Source organism: Lycorma delicatula, chromosome 5 (assembly GCF_047948215.1).
Source record: "Lycorma delicatula isolate Av1 chromosome 5, ASM4794821v1, whole genome shotgun sequence".
Classification (NCBI taxonomy): domain Eukaryota; kingdom Metazoa; phylum Arthropoda; class Insecta; order Hemiptera; family Fulgoridae; genus Lycorma; species Lycorma delicatula.
In genome coordinates, this window is record NC_134459.1 from 128,487,206 (window position 1) to 128,505,268 (window position 18,063).

Below are 18,063 nucleotides of genomic sequence, written 5' to 3' on the forward strand. Positions count from 1 at the left end.
ACAGTATATGAAAGTTTTATACATGATTTCATTTTCCATTATTCTAAATAAATTTTTTGTTATAGTTTTAATGAATAGTTGTTTGAATTGCAATATTAGAATATAAGATAATAAAAACCATGTATTTATAACTGTTGTAGAATTAAATCTACGCTTCTATTATTATACAAATTAAATATGTATTATTAGGTAAATAATTAAAATTTAATTATTAAGAAAGTGAATATTAAATAATTAACAATAAATTGGTCGGAGCTTTAAAAAAAAGAAATATGTGCATGAATACTTGAGCCGTAGAATTAAAAGTTAAGTTGCACTCACTATCAGTATTATGTTCCTTGCAATGTTGACTGAGCAACTCTATACAAGTGTCAGTATTGTAATACCTTCAATTCATCTGTAACAATCGCCTTGTTTATAGTGAATTTTCATGAATCAATTTATTACTTCTAATTTATTATTTTGATTACATTTGTATTTCTGTTTAATTTTATTTCTCAAGCAATTATTTCATTCTCATGTTCTTTTAGGGACATAAATGTTTCTTTTAGTTAAGGAATGGTTTGGAATTAATTGATATTGTTATCATTTGCCTGTTATTTATAAATCAAAATTTGACCAAGATCGTATCATGCTTCTCAAGAAGTAGATGTTCATTTGTTGATGTTCAGAGATAAATTAATTTTTTATTTTAAGAGTGCAACTTATTTTTTGGTTTGCCTTTGTTATGTAATGATGATGAATAATTAAAAAGAGTGGAACCAAATATTTATTTTATTTAAACAGATTTTCATTTATTTTAAAATAAAAAATATGTTTTACTTGCAAATTTTTTTCAGGAAATTATAAAAATAAGAATATGCAAAATAATAGATTTTTGTTAAACTTTTATGTTATTTTGAAATTGAGTGCCTAGTAAATTCATTTTTAAATATTTACCTTTAATATAAATCTTGTTAGTTGTGGCACTTTTTTTTATACTTTCTAACATAGTGTTAAATGGATGTGCTATTTAAATACGCAAGGCCTGTTTGAAAAGAAGGCTATAAAAATACAAAAATTTACCAAAAAGATTCTGTATTTGTCATTAAAATAAACATTGTTTATTTTATTCTGTATTGTTTTCCTTGCGTTGTTACATTAATAATATTGTAGCTTTATCTTACTCATCCCCTGCTGAAATAATTTAGTTGCCAGACGATCTATTGATTTATTGACCAACGATTTCAATTTTTTACTATTTGGAAACTGCTGTATCAAATAATTTTTGAAGTATTAGAAGATGTGAAAATATCTAAAAGTCAAAATTTTGTCCAAATTAAATCCAACCAACTTAAAAAAATTTATATTACATTCCCATCATGCCTGGCAATGGTTTTAGACATGAATTAGTTAAATATTTCATTGAAATAGTCCACCTATGAGTAGGCACAGAAAGTAATTTATGAAGTCTTGAGAATGTTCCAAAATAAAGTCATTGCCATACGGACCGAGGAGGCCATATTAGCCAGTAATAAATTTAAATTATGTCCAGAACATTACACAATAAAGCCAATGGACTTTGTTCCTAAATCCTTGCCTGAACGTCTTTCACTTATAAACCATATTAGCACCATTGTCATACACTTGCCCTTGACAATAATTTAAATCTATATTTAAATTTTGAAGCTGGTTATGTAGTTCATTTGTTAAAACGAAACCTGTAATTTTTGGCATGGATGAAAACCTGATAAAGTACAATTAAAGTAAAATTTCTGATAAATTTCCTATAAAGTAAATTTCTGGTCTTCATTTGGCATTTTTAAAATTCTAATTATAAAAGTTAATTGTTCAATACGACTTTTAGATCAAAGACATGCATTACAGTTTAACTCTACTGAGTAATGTTGCTCTTTAGAGTTTTTTTTAATGATTTCATTTTTAACTGTACTTGTCAATAAATTAATAATCTTGTATTGTATTTTCTAACTCAAGTAATGGTCATTAGTTTCTTTAATTCATCTTTCATGTTCTACCATTCTTGTATCAAATTTTGAAATGATTTCAGTGAAGTTTAAGAATTTACCATTATGTTATATAAGAATTGTTTGATTATTTCCATGAAATGCATCATTGTTTTTAGCCAAATATTATATGCAATGTTTTATTCTTTTAGGAACTTCTTGCCAGTGATCTACTTATGAATTTAAATATCTACTTCTGAATTTAAATGTCTTTGATGGATGTTGTATATTGTTTGTTCTTTACATAATATACTTTTTAATTCTATACTTTGAGTGATTGTCTGTGGGCAAGTGACGCGGTTCATGTTTAATTAAGCAACTCCTAAGATGTTTCCAGTCATAAATGTCTACATTAGATAATGCTATGGCTGACTTTATATCTGACTGGAGAATAAATAACAGTGAAAACAGAATACTCTGACTTCGATTTTTGAGTATATAAGTCAGTTTCTGCAGTAATTTTCTCCGGGTTTCAATTAACCACACATCTCAGGAATAGTCGAACTGAGAATGTACAAGACTACACTTCATTTACACTCATACATATCATCCTCATTCATCCTCTGAAGTATTATCTAAACAGTAGTTACCGGAGGCTAAACAGGAAAAGAGAGTAATTTTCTCCATTTAAATGTAACATAAAAATACATAAACAGTACAAAATACTAAATTTTTTACTTTGTTTTTTTATTGGAAAATTGTAATCTTTTACTTGGACAATATTTCTTTTAAGAAGTAAAACTCTTAATTTTGTCAGAAGAATGTGATGGTCATGTTCCAGGATCGGTCCAATGTGGTTGATGTTGTATTCTCTTTGATTATTTGACTGTATCAAGATATTTATGTTCTTGATCATGATCTTTATTAACTTCATCTTCATTGTCCAAAATCAAATTTGATGAGTTGAAATTTCGATTTGGATGAATTGCGGAATTTTTATCTGTATTATTTCCATTTTTGTTTCAAAATTGAGGAAGCTATTCTGAGCTACTTTGTGAACACCAGTTCACAAAGTAAAATCAGTTATTAGCATTATCTTCCTTATTTTCAGTTTCTTTTGACTTAGTTTTTAAAAATGTGAACAAACTTTCTTTTTGGCAGTTTTCAAATTCTTTTTCTTGTCTGCATGTTTCCTTTCCTGCGCACCTCTTAAATATTTTCTCTTTTTTACTTTCTCAATTTCGTAAAATTTAAATAGAAAAGAATGAAATAAAAAATAAAGTAAATAGAATTAAATAAAAATAATCATGGGCGACAGAACAGATAGATGCCAAATGCCAACCAGTGATGGTTTGACAATGTAGTAAATAAGTTTAGGCAACTTGTACTACATATGTACTTTTTATTAAAACTAAAAAAAAAAAGTAATTTAAAATAACAGAAAAATAATTTTGAAGTTCCATTTTATGATCTTAACATATATCTGGAGAATTGGAACACTTTGGATGCTGCATTTTTAAAAGAAAAATGTTTAAAAATTCTCTTATGAGAATTTTACAAAAAAAAAAAATTTGGTTAAATATTGTGGTAGACGATTACATCACTACTTTTTCAATTTATTTGCTGATGAGGAACAGATCATAGAGTTTTTGTGCTATCATTCTAATACACTGAGTGAGAGTGTTGACACAAAACAAAAAAACTCATGGAATGCTGGTGCAAAGTTTGCCTAGTTTTAGTCTGTTTTTAGTTTGAATACTTTGATTTAAAGAAATTACAACTCATGGGACCCTTTTTTTTGAGTGTGGTCCTGGGGCAAGGCCTTCACTTGCTCGACTATGGGAGTCGTGGCTAAAGTAAGGTTAAAGGTATATATAGAAGATTTAAAATTTTCCCCAGTTGAAGTAATCTAACAGCTGTTAAATGCATGTCTTTGTTCAGAAATGTGCATTTTCTTAAAACAAAACAATTATTACTTAAAGAATCATGTTATTTAATCCAGGCTACCTGCTTTAGTATCTCTATCTTTCATTAACAACTATGTTTGATTTTTACTGAACTTTCACATCAATGTAGAAAAGATCACATTAAAAATATTTTATAAAGACCTTACTTTGCAGCCAGTAGATTTTCTATCTGATGCAACTTTTATGCAATGTTCAACATTCAAATAAAGATGTGTAGTATGACAGCATGGCTTATGACTATTATTAAAACTAGTTTAAAGATCTTGTCATATATGGCCTCAACTTACATAAAATTAATATTAATAAAATTACATAAAATGTATGAACCTGATTTTTTTCATCAATTAGATAATAAGTTACCAATAATTTGGACAGAAAAGTTTAAGCAAATGACATTTTTGCTGTTACAAAAAAATTGTGTAATATAAAATATATTAAATTGACCTAATTATGATGTATATTCTTTACGTATTTAATCTTTTTGTTTTTTCACCTTCCAATTTTATTGCTATTAATAAAATTAAAGCCTAATAGTTTTATATTTTTTCATTAATTTATGTACTACATGTACTATAAATCTGTGCTATTTTAAATATATAGATAGATATTAGTGGGGCACTTGTGTTTGTAAAATTAAAAAGTAATGGTTACCTTCTTTAAAAGGAAAATTTCAGAAAACCAAAGATGTTTGTTAAATTTTATAAATATTTTATTGAAATGTTTTCTCCTTTAAATGGTTAATTTATTTTAAAAATCACAACTCATAAGTGTTTTTTCCTTTCCTTTTTGTTAAGTTTTTTGTTATAGTTTTCTGATGGTTACTTTTTGTTTTATATTATACAATATATTATCATTTTCTTAATTTTAATATAAATCCTTTTTGACTAAAAATTAGTATAAACTTACTTTCATCATAAATATATTTATTACTTTGTTTAGTTGTATTATATTTCTTAAATTTTTCAATTTTTTTTCATTCCTTCATTTTATTTACATTTTCATATCTTTATTTTTGTTGTATATTATTGCATATTCATATAGCAACTGATTTAAAAAGGACTTCACAACTTTAAAAGCATATAGAAATTTATTGAGATAACCTACAGATTCAGTTGATTCTCTTTTCATAGCAAAACACATCAAGCTTTGACTGATGTAGTTCATTAATGTCGAATTCAGCAACCAGTGCTGTCACCAGTTGTTAAAAATGTATATATTTATTGGTGCAGAATGTGCATGCTATGTGCTTTAGTTTCACAATTTTCAGTCAACAACTGCAGTTCAATGTAATTTTCATAAAGCATTCTAGTAGGCTTACAATTTACAATTGTCACCAAACCTTCACTGAGACAGTTTGTTTTTTCTTTCATGAGGCAGCCGCCGTAAGTGGTATCATTTATATGGACATGCTTCAAAATTTTCTAATTCCTCAGTTAGACAATGATGATGATGAAGGTCATTACTATTAGCAAGATGAGAATGAAATTTTCTTGATACACAATTCCCAGGTTGGTGGATTGGTTGTGAAGGTCCAATTATATGGCCACCTTACTCACCAGATTTGACCCCGTTAGATTTTTTCTTGGTTTTTATGTACCACCTTCACCCACGGATCTTGTTGAGCTAAGACTTTAATGCCGCAGATAGAGAGGAAACGCCCAACTTGCTGGCTACAGTTTGGAATGAAATCAACTTCAGGTGGGATGTATGTTGCATTACAAATGGAAGCCATATTAAACAGAAGTTAATGTTGGTTGACAAAATTGATATGTTTTCCTATGAAATGAGAACTCAACGGAATCTGTAAGTCATCTCAATAAATTTTTATATGCTTTTAGTTGTGAAGTTCTTTTTGAATCACCCGGTACTTTATTCACAAAATAAAAATAAGCTGTCAGTTGAAATATTAATTATTGATAAATGCTAGTTATAAATAATGTGTAAATATTAATAATTTTGAATAAATCAGTTTAATGATAGTGTAAATATATATTTAGTAGAATATTTTGATTAATAAAAGTATTTCTTATTATTTTTTGATTCTGTTAATACATTTTGAGTATATGCTACAGTAATGTAGTTCTTAGTAAAAATATAACTTATTAAATGATCATTATTTTTATTACATTTATAATTTTTAATCGTTGGTATTTTAATTTAATTTTTCTGCATAAAAATTTACATAGTACAGAGGGAGACTGTTCGCTGACAATTTATGGGCTAATTCTTTATTGAATCTCTTTAATAAAAAAAATTGTACAGATAAATTACCTAAAAAAGATTATAAATCTTGTGACTGGTGTGTTATAAAATTCCATATATTATGTATTTAGTAATAATTATTAAACAAAGAAGAATTATTTGGGTTATACTAATTTTTATTGAAATGTGAATTTAACAAAGTTAAAATTGTTGTTAACAGGTTGGCTGCTCTGCGAAACTTGGCAATACTTGTTGAAACTGCTAAAAATTTTTACTCTAATTTTAGTTTTTTTGTTCAAAGAATGTCTATGGTTGACATTATAATATATACAAATAAATTTTTTTTCAATTTTCACATAAAAAAATTGAAACAAATTTGTGTCTCATAACATTACAATGAGTGAGATATAATTTTATGTCTCAAAGTAATGTCATTAATGGTTTATATTACTGTCGTAAAAATTTTAATCATTAAGTAAATGATTAAAATCGTTAAGTCGTTAATAAATACTTAAATCGTTAAGTAAATAATTGGTTTTGCTTACCTTGACATGTAGAACATGATGAAAAAAACAGACTGAACACTGTATTACATTTATTTTACATTTTAAACAGAATGTAAAAGAAAAAACCAAAAGTCATCATTAAAATTTGAATGAATAATTAAAACCTTTTGTTTAGATAACACTTAAACTTCATTAAAAACTTAAAAACATAAATATTTATACTATTTAAAGGTTTCATTTATCCCTCTAATTTTGTAATATCTCTACTACTAAATTTTGCTTACATAACTATGACTTAATATTTAAAAAAATAATACAAAATCACACTATTTAAGATTATACTATTTACAAGTTTTATTTGGGCTATCTGTAAGGTATTTAGATTTTATTGTATGATAATAAAAAAAAAAACAAAAAAAACAGTCAATACACTTGCATCATGCATGTTTGGCATTGTGTTTTAACTGTTCTTTGTATTATTTTGTATTTTCTTTGTTCTTTGTATTAACTCTGCCAGCAGCAGACAACTTCTTTATGTAACAAATTTTACATCGTAATGTTTTGTTTGTTTTCTTCAAAATATGATTTGCCAGTACTTCTTTTTGATGAGTTGTTTCAATTTTTTCAAATAATGACTTCATTATAGACACTTTACAATTTGTAATATTTGTAGATTTCTTAACAAGAGCAATAATATATATTGAAACCATATAGTATTAGTGGTTAGTAAAAGATCAAAAATAATTTTACGATACCATTTTACTGAACAATGCACGACTGCTATACGAACCCATTTGATTGGATAAATATATGTAAGATTTTCCTTTGTTATAGTCAGTGATGGCTAGAGGTTTTATAACAGGTTTTCCACATTCTTCATTAGTTACCATTTCATCAATATGCTTTGTTGTCACCATCAGTATGTCTTGCTTGTTCTTCCACTTTAATACAACAACCTTATTGTCATTTTTACTAGCAATACATTCACCCAATTTCAATTTATCTTTTGTGCCTTCTGGTGGATTGAGCTTATGATTCTCTCTCAAAGTCCCCATCAGATATCTACCATGGTTCAATAGTTGTTCTGATAACTTAATGTTGGAATACCAATTATCAGTGTACAATAATCTGCCGCAATCTAAATATGGCTCTACCAAATCAAGCACAATATTTTGTGAAATAGGTGCATTTCTAACACCCCTTTCCTTGCCACCATATACTTTATAGCATATTGTATAAAAATCCTTTACTCATAATTTGAAAATCTTAATTCCATATTTGTTTCTTTTCTTTTAAATATTGGTGGAAAAAATTCTTCCAAGAAACTGTACCATACTTTCATCGATGCACATGCTCTGTTCATGAGTAAGTGCCATCCTAAAATTTGCTAACCCTGAATCAATCATGAACTGAACTTTGCAGATTTTGTCATCAGCATTGGCCTCTTCATTGTTAGAGTAGTGAAACATACTGAGTAACAGTTCAAATCTGTTCTTGCTCATTTGTTTTCTTACAGGCGTAGAATATAGGTCATCATTCCTCCAGTAAAGTGCCATTGAAGGTAATTGGTGACAGGCCCATATGCGTAATTATTCCCAAAAAATTTTCTGTTTCAATTATATTAGTATCAAACCACTTTTTATAATATGTGCATTGGGTGTAATATTAGGTCTTCTATTTTTCATCTGGACAGCATACCTACTGGTTTCTATAACAAGATGATTGATTATGTCTTACAACAGTAACAAATAAATTGTAGAAATCAAATGGCAAGCAATCTGCCATTGTATCAGTTAAATCAGGATTTATACCCAGTTCTTCATTATTAGGATAAATGGAATCTGTGTAAGTTCATCTACAGTACCTACCAGTTCCCATTTATTAGAGGGATCTTGCTGGTCATCTTCTCCTTGTAAATTTATAAACCTTTCAGGATTTCTAAAATTATCTGTTTTTATATCAATTTCTTCAACATCATCATGGGCCGTTTCATTATTTGGACTTTTATCTACTGTTATGTTACCTTCAATATCATGACTGAACACCCGAACAAAATCTGCAAAACTTTCATCACTTGAACTAACATCCAAATCAATCATCTTCTACATTCCACTGTGGATCATAATCAGAATCTGGCCTGAAAAGACTTTCCTGATCACTTAACTGTGAAGTTTGAACATCTAAAAAATTGTCTGTTTCATGGTCATCCATTTTAAAACTAAATACAAATAAATCAGCACCGTAAAAACTTATTCAGATGTAAATATAAGACAATAACTAATTATTACTTCACAATGTAAATAAAGCTTTATAGTAACAAACAGTTGTTCTTAATTTTTTTAATGCATTGCCAAATTGCAGAACAAAATTACTGACTAATATATGCAGCTAAACAAAGATATAAAAAAAAATTCACTTATGAAATTCAACATTATTTATGTACAAAGAAAATTTTTGTGATTACAGAAGATCTGTTGTATAACCTTTTACTGAAAAGAGATAGAAAAAAGGTAAGCATACCATTGGAAACAGCTGATTTTTTACGTTGTAATAAGTTAGTTTTTACCTTACAAATAGAAATAGGTCTGGTACTCTAAATGACTATTACACTGACATAAAAATGTGTCTCTCAGCCTATGGAACATTCTGGTTTAGACACAAATTTATGTCTCACAGCAATCAATCTGTTAAGATAATAATTACTATTATCTTTTCTGCTAAGATCACTACAGTTTCTGTGTTTAGTACTGCCTACCTTTCTTAGTTTCATTTTTTTCACTTGTTGACGCGTTTCAAAACTTATTGCACTCTAGTCAAAACTATAGTACAATAAGTTGTTTTATAACAATGGAATGATTCTGAAACAAGTCAGCGAGTGATAAAAGAAATGAAGCAAGAAAGTTAGGCAATACTAAACATAGAAATTAACAACGTTATTTGATAAAAAGGTGGGACATCACTGTCTCAGCAAAATACAGAGTTTACCCTCATTCACCCGGTAATGTGTAATCAGAAAGGAATATACAACAATAAAAATAAAAAAATCTATCCAATTGACAGTGATTAGGTGGCCAATGGTGTATTTTAATTGCCTGTTGTGTTCAGAATTTGGTAAATTTTCTTACTTAAGATAATAATCTTTGTTTAGGTAAATCAGTTCCATCCACTTGATGAATAGAAAAGTGCTAAATATTAATTGTTATCTTTTTCTGATGACCGTTCACTTCAGATAACAGTTTTCTTTTTACTTCCCATTGAATGTAATTACTTTCTAATAATTATTATTTTTAGAACTACAATAATAAATGTGTTGTATTTTAACGCATTCTAATGTATTATATGTATTATCTTTTAGAAAATGTATTTCAAAGTTCATCAGGTAAAATATATTTTGTTATATTCATGTATTTATAACAATGTGGGAGTTGCCCTTTACTGTTCAAGGGTGAGGAATTTACATGCTCATATGACAATCGAAAAGTGTTGTTGACATTGACCATATTCTTTTAATTAAATAAAAAGAAATGGTATTAAGATTATTGTTTTAGCCGATTACATTCTTTACAATCACTGTTTGTTCAGAGACAGCAAATTATATGTTTTTTTTTTAGTTTTCTGTGAAAGCTTGTTGGAAGTATTTGAAAATAATGGCGATGGTAATGCCATGTTTAATTTCAAACTCTTTACTTCATTTTAATATAGGAGTTAAAATATAATTCATGAATTTTAGGATATTAGCTTGATAGAAGAAAGAAAAAATAGAATTAATTTTTTCTGAAGTCTCAGTCATATTTTTAAGGGCATATTATGCCCTCAACTTAAATTTTTAAATTTTGATAGCTTCTGTTACTTTTTTTAATAACATTTACATTTGTCAGTGTCATTTTTGGTTTTGTTTTTTACTTACCATTTGCATTTATTTTGAAATTTTAATTTTATTAGTTTCTTCATACTGATCTAATCTATCAATACTTTTCGATAGTATAAATAATTTTTACCCGTTCTATGTTCTAGTTAAATATTTTTGCTTTTATGTCAGTTTGATTTTAAATGACAAATACAGAATGGGCCAACTTTACTATTTAAAAATGAAATAACCTTTTTACTTTTAATAATTTTATAATTTTCTTTTCAGCATTATAATGTACACGTCTTGGAGATTTATTTGGCCTAAACATGAAAGGTAACATCCTTTAAATAACCCCCATTTTTCTCTTCACAAAGGTGAGTTGTTTCTTTGACACTCTCCATAACTGTTTGCAAAGTGATTCTGTTTATCATTCGAATTTCCTGATGAATGTTGTCCTTCAGCTCACCAAGACTTCAGGGCTTATTATCAGTCGGTGTTTCAAATAGCCCCATAAAAAGAAATCTGTGACCATCAGATCAAGAGAATGTGACAGCCAACAAAACTCTGCATTTCTGGAAGTTATTCTTTTTCTGAAAATTTTTTTTAACATCTGCACGGACTGTTGGGCACAATAGTTTAGCCATGCTTGATGATCAAACGGCTTTAGCTCCTGTACTAATTGAACCTTGTATAGAAACATTTGAAGACCTCTTTGTATGCAGCTCAGAGTAGTGCAGGTGATTCCAAGCTCTTGAGAACTCTGTTGAGTGGATTTTCCTCGTTCTTCATCAATGCTCTGTCATACCTCTCTATCTTCCTGTGAACGACCTGAATGGGGACTTCCTGGACAGAACTGTTCTGTTGAAAACGCCAAATGAGGGCTGATATTGCTGGTTTTGATGGAGAATTTCTTTTCTTAAATTGTCGCATGTATACTCTCGGAGTAAGAACAACGGAGTGCGATTTTCAAAGTAAAACTCAATAAGTTTTACACATTTTTCTGTTATCAATTTACCCATAATTTCTTTTCAAATTCTGTATTTTAAAAATTTGAAACAAAAAAATATATTTATACCAAAAACGTTATTTAATTTTTAAATGGTAAAGTAACTTTTGGTCCACTCTATATATGTTAAATCATGTACCAGGAAGGTATCATCGTTTCTGTTTAATTGTCCATTAAAACAGAAATCAGAATAAAGTGTTGTTTTGAAATGTATCTACATATATTGTTTCATATGCAAGGTAAAAATTCTAAACACAAGGACAAATAGTGCCGGTCAAAATTTTAATGCTTATCACCTTCCTTTACCCCCCAATAGTGCAGTGATGGATTGGCAGGCCCCTGACTAAAATGTGTATGTAACTGTAGAAGTAAAGTATATAATACTGATTTTATATAAACTACATTATTGACACAAAGGAGTCTTGTTAATACCTGAAGATCATTGAATTTCTTTTTAACATATTTTTCATGTAGAAAACTTTATATTAATTTTAAATTTGTGTTGACTGAAAAGTTAAGGAACTGAAGAATATAGTTTAAGAAACAGATATTTATTCAGTAAAGACCAAGTTATTAACAGATTTTACTATACATTTGTATATTTTTATTTAATTTTTAGAATAATGTTTAAATTTCAATGATAAATTTGTTACAATTAAATGATTATGAATATTTTATGATTAAATATTATTTATGTAATTAAAATTAATCTTGCTTAAAAAATTATAAGTAAATTTATCACATTACTAAGGATATTTTATTTATTATTTAAAATTAAAAAAGTTAGTTTTAGTTTTGGAATGTATAAAGGTATTTTTCAGCCTTCTCTTGCCATGGAACATTTTTTTGGGCTATTTGAGATAGATATATGTGTTTATTTTGTGAAGTAAATTCATTTATATGTTATATAAATATATTTCAATAATGATTTTGGATTATTTTGAATTTAAAAGTGTATTTCTAAACTGCTTTAGGAGTTTTTTTTATTTTTAATGTAAAAATTAAGCATGCTGTCTTTCTCTGTTTTTTTTTTTGAAATTTTGCATGTGAATTTGTTGATCTTATCAAATAATTTATGTTTATATTGATTTGTCTCTTGTATGTAACTGGTTATAAACTTATTTTTTTTATAAGAATAATCATCTAAACAAAAAACTCTTTACTATATATGTGCATTTAATGTAAATACTAATTTAAAGTTGCTGAATTGATCTGGTGTAGGTTGGATTTTTACAAAGATGTTAACTTGGTGAAAGAATAGAATAAGCACTTCCTTTTTTGAACAAGTAAGTAAATTACAGTACTTAAACATTGCCTTAAAACTTCAAAATCCTTTGTAGTTTGTATCATTTGAATTTTAGTATGATAATATTCCTTTATTAAACTTTTTTCTTTCACTCACTATATTTATAATTTCTACTTAATTACTCACTTGCCAGTTAGGGTTGTCATTTGCACAAATGTTAATGAATCACATATACAGATATTGCTAATTAAATACTAAATTAACATGTTAGTATATTTTTGGAGACACCAGAAAATAAACTATAGTTAGCATTTGCTGTACGTCCCTTGTAATAATTTTTGGTTAATTGTTATGTAGTTTTCTTACGGTTTATTTATTTGTCTAATTGCCATTATTCATCTGGTGTTTATTTTCTAACTATTTTCTAGCATTTTATAGTTCACTTTATTAAATTTTAGACAAAAAAGTTATCAATATTAAAACTGGGAAAACAGGTAATTATTTCAAAATTGTTATTTTGAATTCCTTTAGTAACTCAATTTCCTACATATTTATGAAACTACTAATTTATTTTTAGTGATCTACTGTAGAAGTCCGACTAGTTATAAATTTTACGCTAAGTATCCTGTCAAATTTGATAACTTTTTTTATGACTTCATTATAAACTGGTAGTCAACATAGAAATCAAATGTGTACTCATTATTAATATTATTCTAATAAATCAGTAAAGTTTTAAAAGAAATATTTGAAAAAATATGGTTGTAAATGAGTATGTATTTATTTGTATATCTTACAGCTTATTTAGTGAATTCATTTTAATTTCATTTTTTGATCTTATGTATTTTATTTAGTTGAGTTTTTTAAATTGATAGTTGTTCAGGTAACTAAAAGATAAAAGTATTTAGTTCAATAAACTGAGTGATATTGACGACTAAATAAAAATAAACTGTTCAAAAAATAAATGAGAATGGAATTTACTTTTCAAGATCTTTTTAATGAGATTTAATAATTTTTTATAAATCCCTTCTATTAATTATTATTCTATTATCAAACTTTATATTTGTTATTTATATATAATAAATTATACTTTTAAATCCTTTAAATGAATTGCTTTTCTATTTATAAAGTACTGTAGTTTATGATTTCTGCTACATACTGTCAAAGTACATAAATGTACTTTGACATTTTGAGATTTTACATTGATGAACTCTTTTTTCAGCTCAATTGGTATTTTATAAACACCTTTTACTTCAACTTACTGAACTTCAACAAATATATTAGCGAATTAATATTTTTTTAAGGGGAAAAATTAAAATTGTATCCTGTTTCATATATAACATGTACATAATTGAATTTTTCAAATCTTATTCTGATAATAAAGTATTATTCTATCAGTAAACATAAATATTAAATTCTCTTTATCTATAGTATAGTAAAAAACTTCTTTAATTTATTCTTCTTAATATATAAAGTTATTGAAATGCATGTATTTGAATACAGTTTGTTCTTCTATTAGTAATATTTTTTCCCTTCTACTTCAACTTGTACCTATTTATGATAATTTATTCTTAGATTTATTATTATCTATTTAAATTCCTCTTTTAAAATTTTATTGTTAATGTAGTTGTAAATTTAAATAAATTAATAAATTCCTTGTGCCAGATATTAAAATTTAATTGGTATGGCCAGTGTACAATATTTTAAACCATTAATTTGGAAAATTTTGGTAATTATATTTTAACTGTACTCACGTCAAAAGTGCTTGCCAGTAGATTAGCCATCAGTTGCATCTGGAAAAGCTGATGCTTCCCAAGTAACAGATTGCCAACAAAGACCTGCTAGCCGAGAACATGTAGTATTATTTTATTTGATTTGCAAGGTGACACATTTGTCTAACACTTGTTGCAAATTTTTTTTCTATAATTATTAATTACTCTATTCCTTTCACCAGTATCTTTCTCTACTGTACAGTATATTATTCTACTATATAAAGAAAGAATTTGACGCTACTTTTTTAAGCCTGAAAAGGTAAAGGACAGAATATTTTGTAAACATCACATAAGTGTGCATACAGACTTAGATCTAAATGCTTAATGTGGATATAAATGACTTTTGAATGTGTAAGTCATTATCTATGGCAGTGCGTTATTAATTAGGTAAGATGATCTAGACGTAATTGTATGCTTGCAGCTAATTTTTTGTTTTAATCATTCACTTTTTATCAGTAACGGTGATAAATTATTTTATTTTTGTTTGAATGTTTATTATTTGTTTTTTGTTTTAAATCACATTTCCATTAGTGGTGGCCTGCAACTCTAACAAATTTGAATATAAACAGGTTTATTCTTACTTCCTTTATAATCTAAATCTCATGTTATTAATAATGTTAACTTGAGCTTTGCCAGCAACTGTCTTTGTCTTTTCTCTAGGTTATTTAAGTATGACTATAATTAGATTATTATTATTATTCTTATATTGACTTCTCTAGGAAGTTTGGTTATTATATGACTAAAAATTTAAGAACTGTGAAAGGCTGATTGATGAATAGTAATATCAATGTAATAAAAATAATTGTCACTCATCATTTTTCAGAAATTGCTATTAATCAAATTTATTATAAATGAAAAAAAAAAAATATGTTAAAATTAAGTAAATTTATTACCTGTGTAAGACAAAAAAAAATGATTTTCAAATTAGTATTTTTTACCTTGCTAGTTAAAAAAAAATCTTAAGGGTGAAAAATAAAATCTTAAAAGTAAATAAATAAATCTTTTATTTTGCCTTAATTTAAAAAAAATTTGACAGTCACTTTTGAAATTTTTGTACTCAAATTAATGTTAAATGTATAATTTGTTTGTTTTTTTTTGTTTACTGGCACATATTGTAAAACTAAGAAATTCATGAAAAGAATATATTTATATTTACAATAATTTATTTTATGCAGTACTTTATTATATTATAATAGCATCAGATCTTTCTTTTAGATAAATTCTCTTTAAAAACACTTGAAATAAGTATTTTTTAGTTTCTGCTGAATAAAATATGGTGGGAAGCTGTCTATTTTCTTTATTTACTTAGTTTATAGTGATTTTAACTATTCCTTTCTAAAAAAAAGTAATTTAAAACCAATTACAAGCCTAAGAATGTTAATTTCCTTTCATTGTATGTGACATTTTTACACCATATGTATAAAAAAAGTAGTTAGTATATTCCAACTGCAATAAAAGAGTACAAATAAATAAATAAATGTTTTTTGTTTTTTTTTTTAATTGGAATAATACTTTTTAGCTGATCTGAATGCTGCAAGAATTGAAAATAATTTACCTTGCTTACACTTTGTTCTTGAACAATTATGTCTCAACAAATTTAAACGCTGTTGGCTTTGCTTGATTGATGTGAGGTTGTATAATGAAATATTTGTTATATTATTATGGTTATGATTATAAATTATAAGGTTGAACTGAAAATAATTATATTACATGAAAATATTATATGTTAAAACATTAACTTTAAACATTATTATATTAATTATTATTGTATTTTATTTCATGAATAAGTCATTTTAAACTAAAATTATTTTTCTTTTTTTTAAATTATTTTTAAAGATAAGTTATCTTAAAAGTAAATTTTTTTATTCTTTTTTCTGTTGTTTAGTGTTATTTAAATTAAATTTAATTGTTTTAAGCTGTGCTTATTGTAAATAGTGTAAGATTTCCATTTTATTATCATTAACATTACATTCCTCAGTGGATATTTTAAGTTTATTTAATTACTGTATTATTTGTAATTATTAATATTTAATTATTAATATTTTTAGTTATTTATTCTATTTTGGTAAATAAACATCGCATTTGCTGGTCTCATTTGTATCATGGACTTCTATTGTGATATTTCAATGAACTTTTTTTTATTTAGTTGTAGTTAATTATTAATTATTATTTAGAATTGTGTGAAATCATGAAAAGACACTGTATAAATGATTTATTTTATTATTCTTAAAAATACATGTATATTAATTGAAAAAACTTTTTTTTTTCTGTGTATCATATTTGTGTGAGTTTATTAAATAAACTTGTTAACACCAGGTATATCTTCATAGTTTTTATAATTCTTCATTTTTTCAGGTTAAAATTTATTTTACTTATTAATTGTTGAGATTATTTTCTGTTTATTAGCGAATAGCAGTGTCAGCTTGTGAACTTTCATGTACCATGACTGCAAGCTGAAGAAGATTTTTGTCTGTATGTTCTAGCATTATTATTTTTAGTACTCTTATTTATAACTATCAGTACCAAACATGAGTGAAAAATAACATTTCAGATTTCTTGTTGATTCAGATGGCAACAAACAACCTTTAGACTGTAGGTTACATAATTTATTAATGTATTAATAAATGTAATTGTGTTATTATTCTAAATAACCAGGTTTTTACAATGAAAGTTTAGTAGCTTATGCAAATGAAATTGATATTACAGTTGTGAGGGGCAGACTGAGAGGATTAACACTCTAAAACTGAAATTCAGTAATTTTATAATAAAAATCCAGTTTCTGTAGACAGTGATTTCACCATTATCTATTGAAGAAGATGATATATGTAATAAGAATTGGAATGTTTATTGATAACAAATAGTACAGAACCCTCAGGATTTCTATACTCTGTCACGACATGTAACTTTTTTCAATACAAAATCTGATTCTTTTTTAAATGTTAAGAAGTTTTTGTATTAATTCTATGTAGCATTTTTGGGATCATTCTTTACCTTTTTTTGTGACATCATCATTTACTTGACTGGTTTGGTGCAATTTCCAATTCAGTTTTCAATGAATTTATTACACTGTACACCTAAATTATATGTTCTAACTTTTTTCCCCTACAGCTTTTATCTTTTATTAATTAATGTAGTTACATTTTATATTTATAATCAGTAAAAATATAGAAAGGAAAATAAAACAGAAATACAAATATTGAAAAATTAAAAAGTATTTCATTTTTCCATGTATATTAGCCAATTTTTTATTTTAAAATTTCCATGAAGCTTTTTGGTGCTTATTATCTGTTATGTGATTGGTAAAATTTGAATTATTTTTAAGCGCTCTTATGCATTTATCTTTTCTAACTTATTCATACTCATTTTGAGTAAAGGTATTAAAAAAAGTTACAGTAATTCTGGAATGTATTTCTGGCTGTATCTATTGTGTGAACATTGTTACTCTAAACTGTTAAATGCCTATCTGGCCTTGTTTTAAGTAGCCATTTATTAAGATGAATTGTTTGTTGTCTATAAATTTACATGACCAATAAATCTTTATAACAGTTGGAATGGAAGTTAAATGTTTCAGGCA

General features: G+C 26.3%; 1 protein-coding gene across 4 annotated transcripts in view; it reads left to right on the forward strand.

Annotated features, from left to right (window-relative positions):
* Positions 1–18,063, forward strand: part of LOC142325380 (cell growth regulator with RING finger domain protein 1-like) — a 312,650-nt gene that overhangs the window by 281,349 nt on the left and 13,238 nt on the right. The window contains exons 7-8 of one of the 4 annotated variants that reach the window (XR_012756522.1): positions 12,696–12,760; positions 16,896–16,961. Coding sequence is in view for 2 of the 4 variants with exons in the window: in XM_075367079.1 (XP_075223194.1) it covers positions 12,696–12,735 (40 nt within the window). In the remaining 2 variants the exon portion in view is untranslated. Of the gene's footprint in view, positions 1–9,084; positions 9,129–12,695; positions 16,805–16,895; positions 16,962–18,063 lie in introns of those variants that run through there. The other 3 variants (XM_075367080.1, XR_012756523.1, XM_075367079.1) reach the window with 3 other exon arrangements.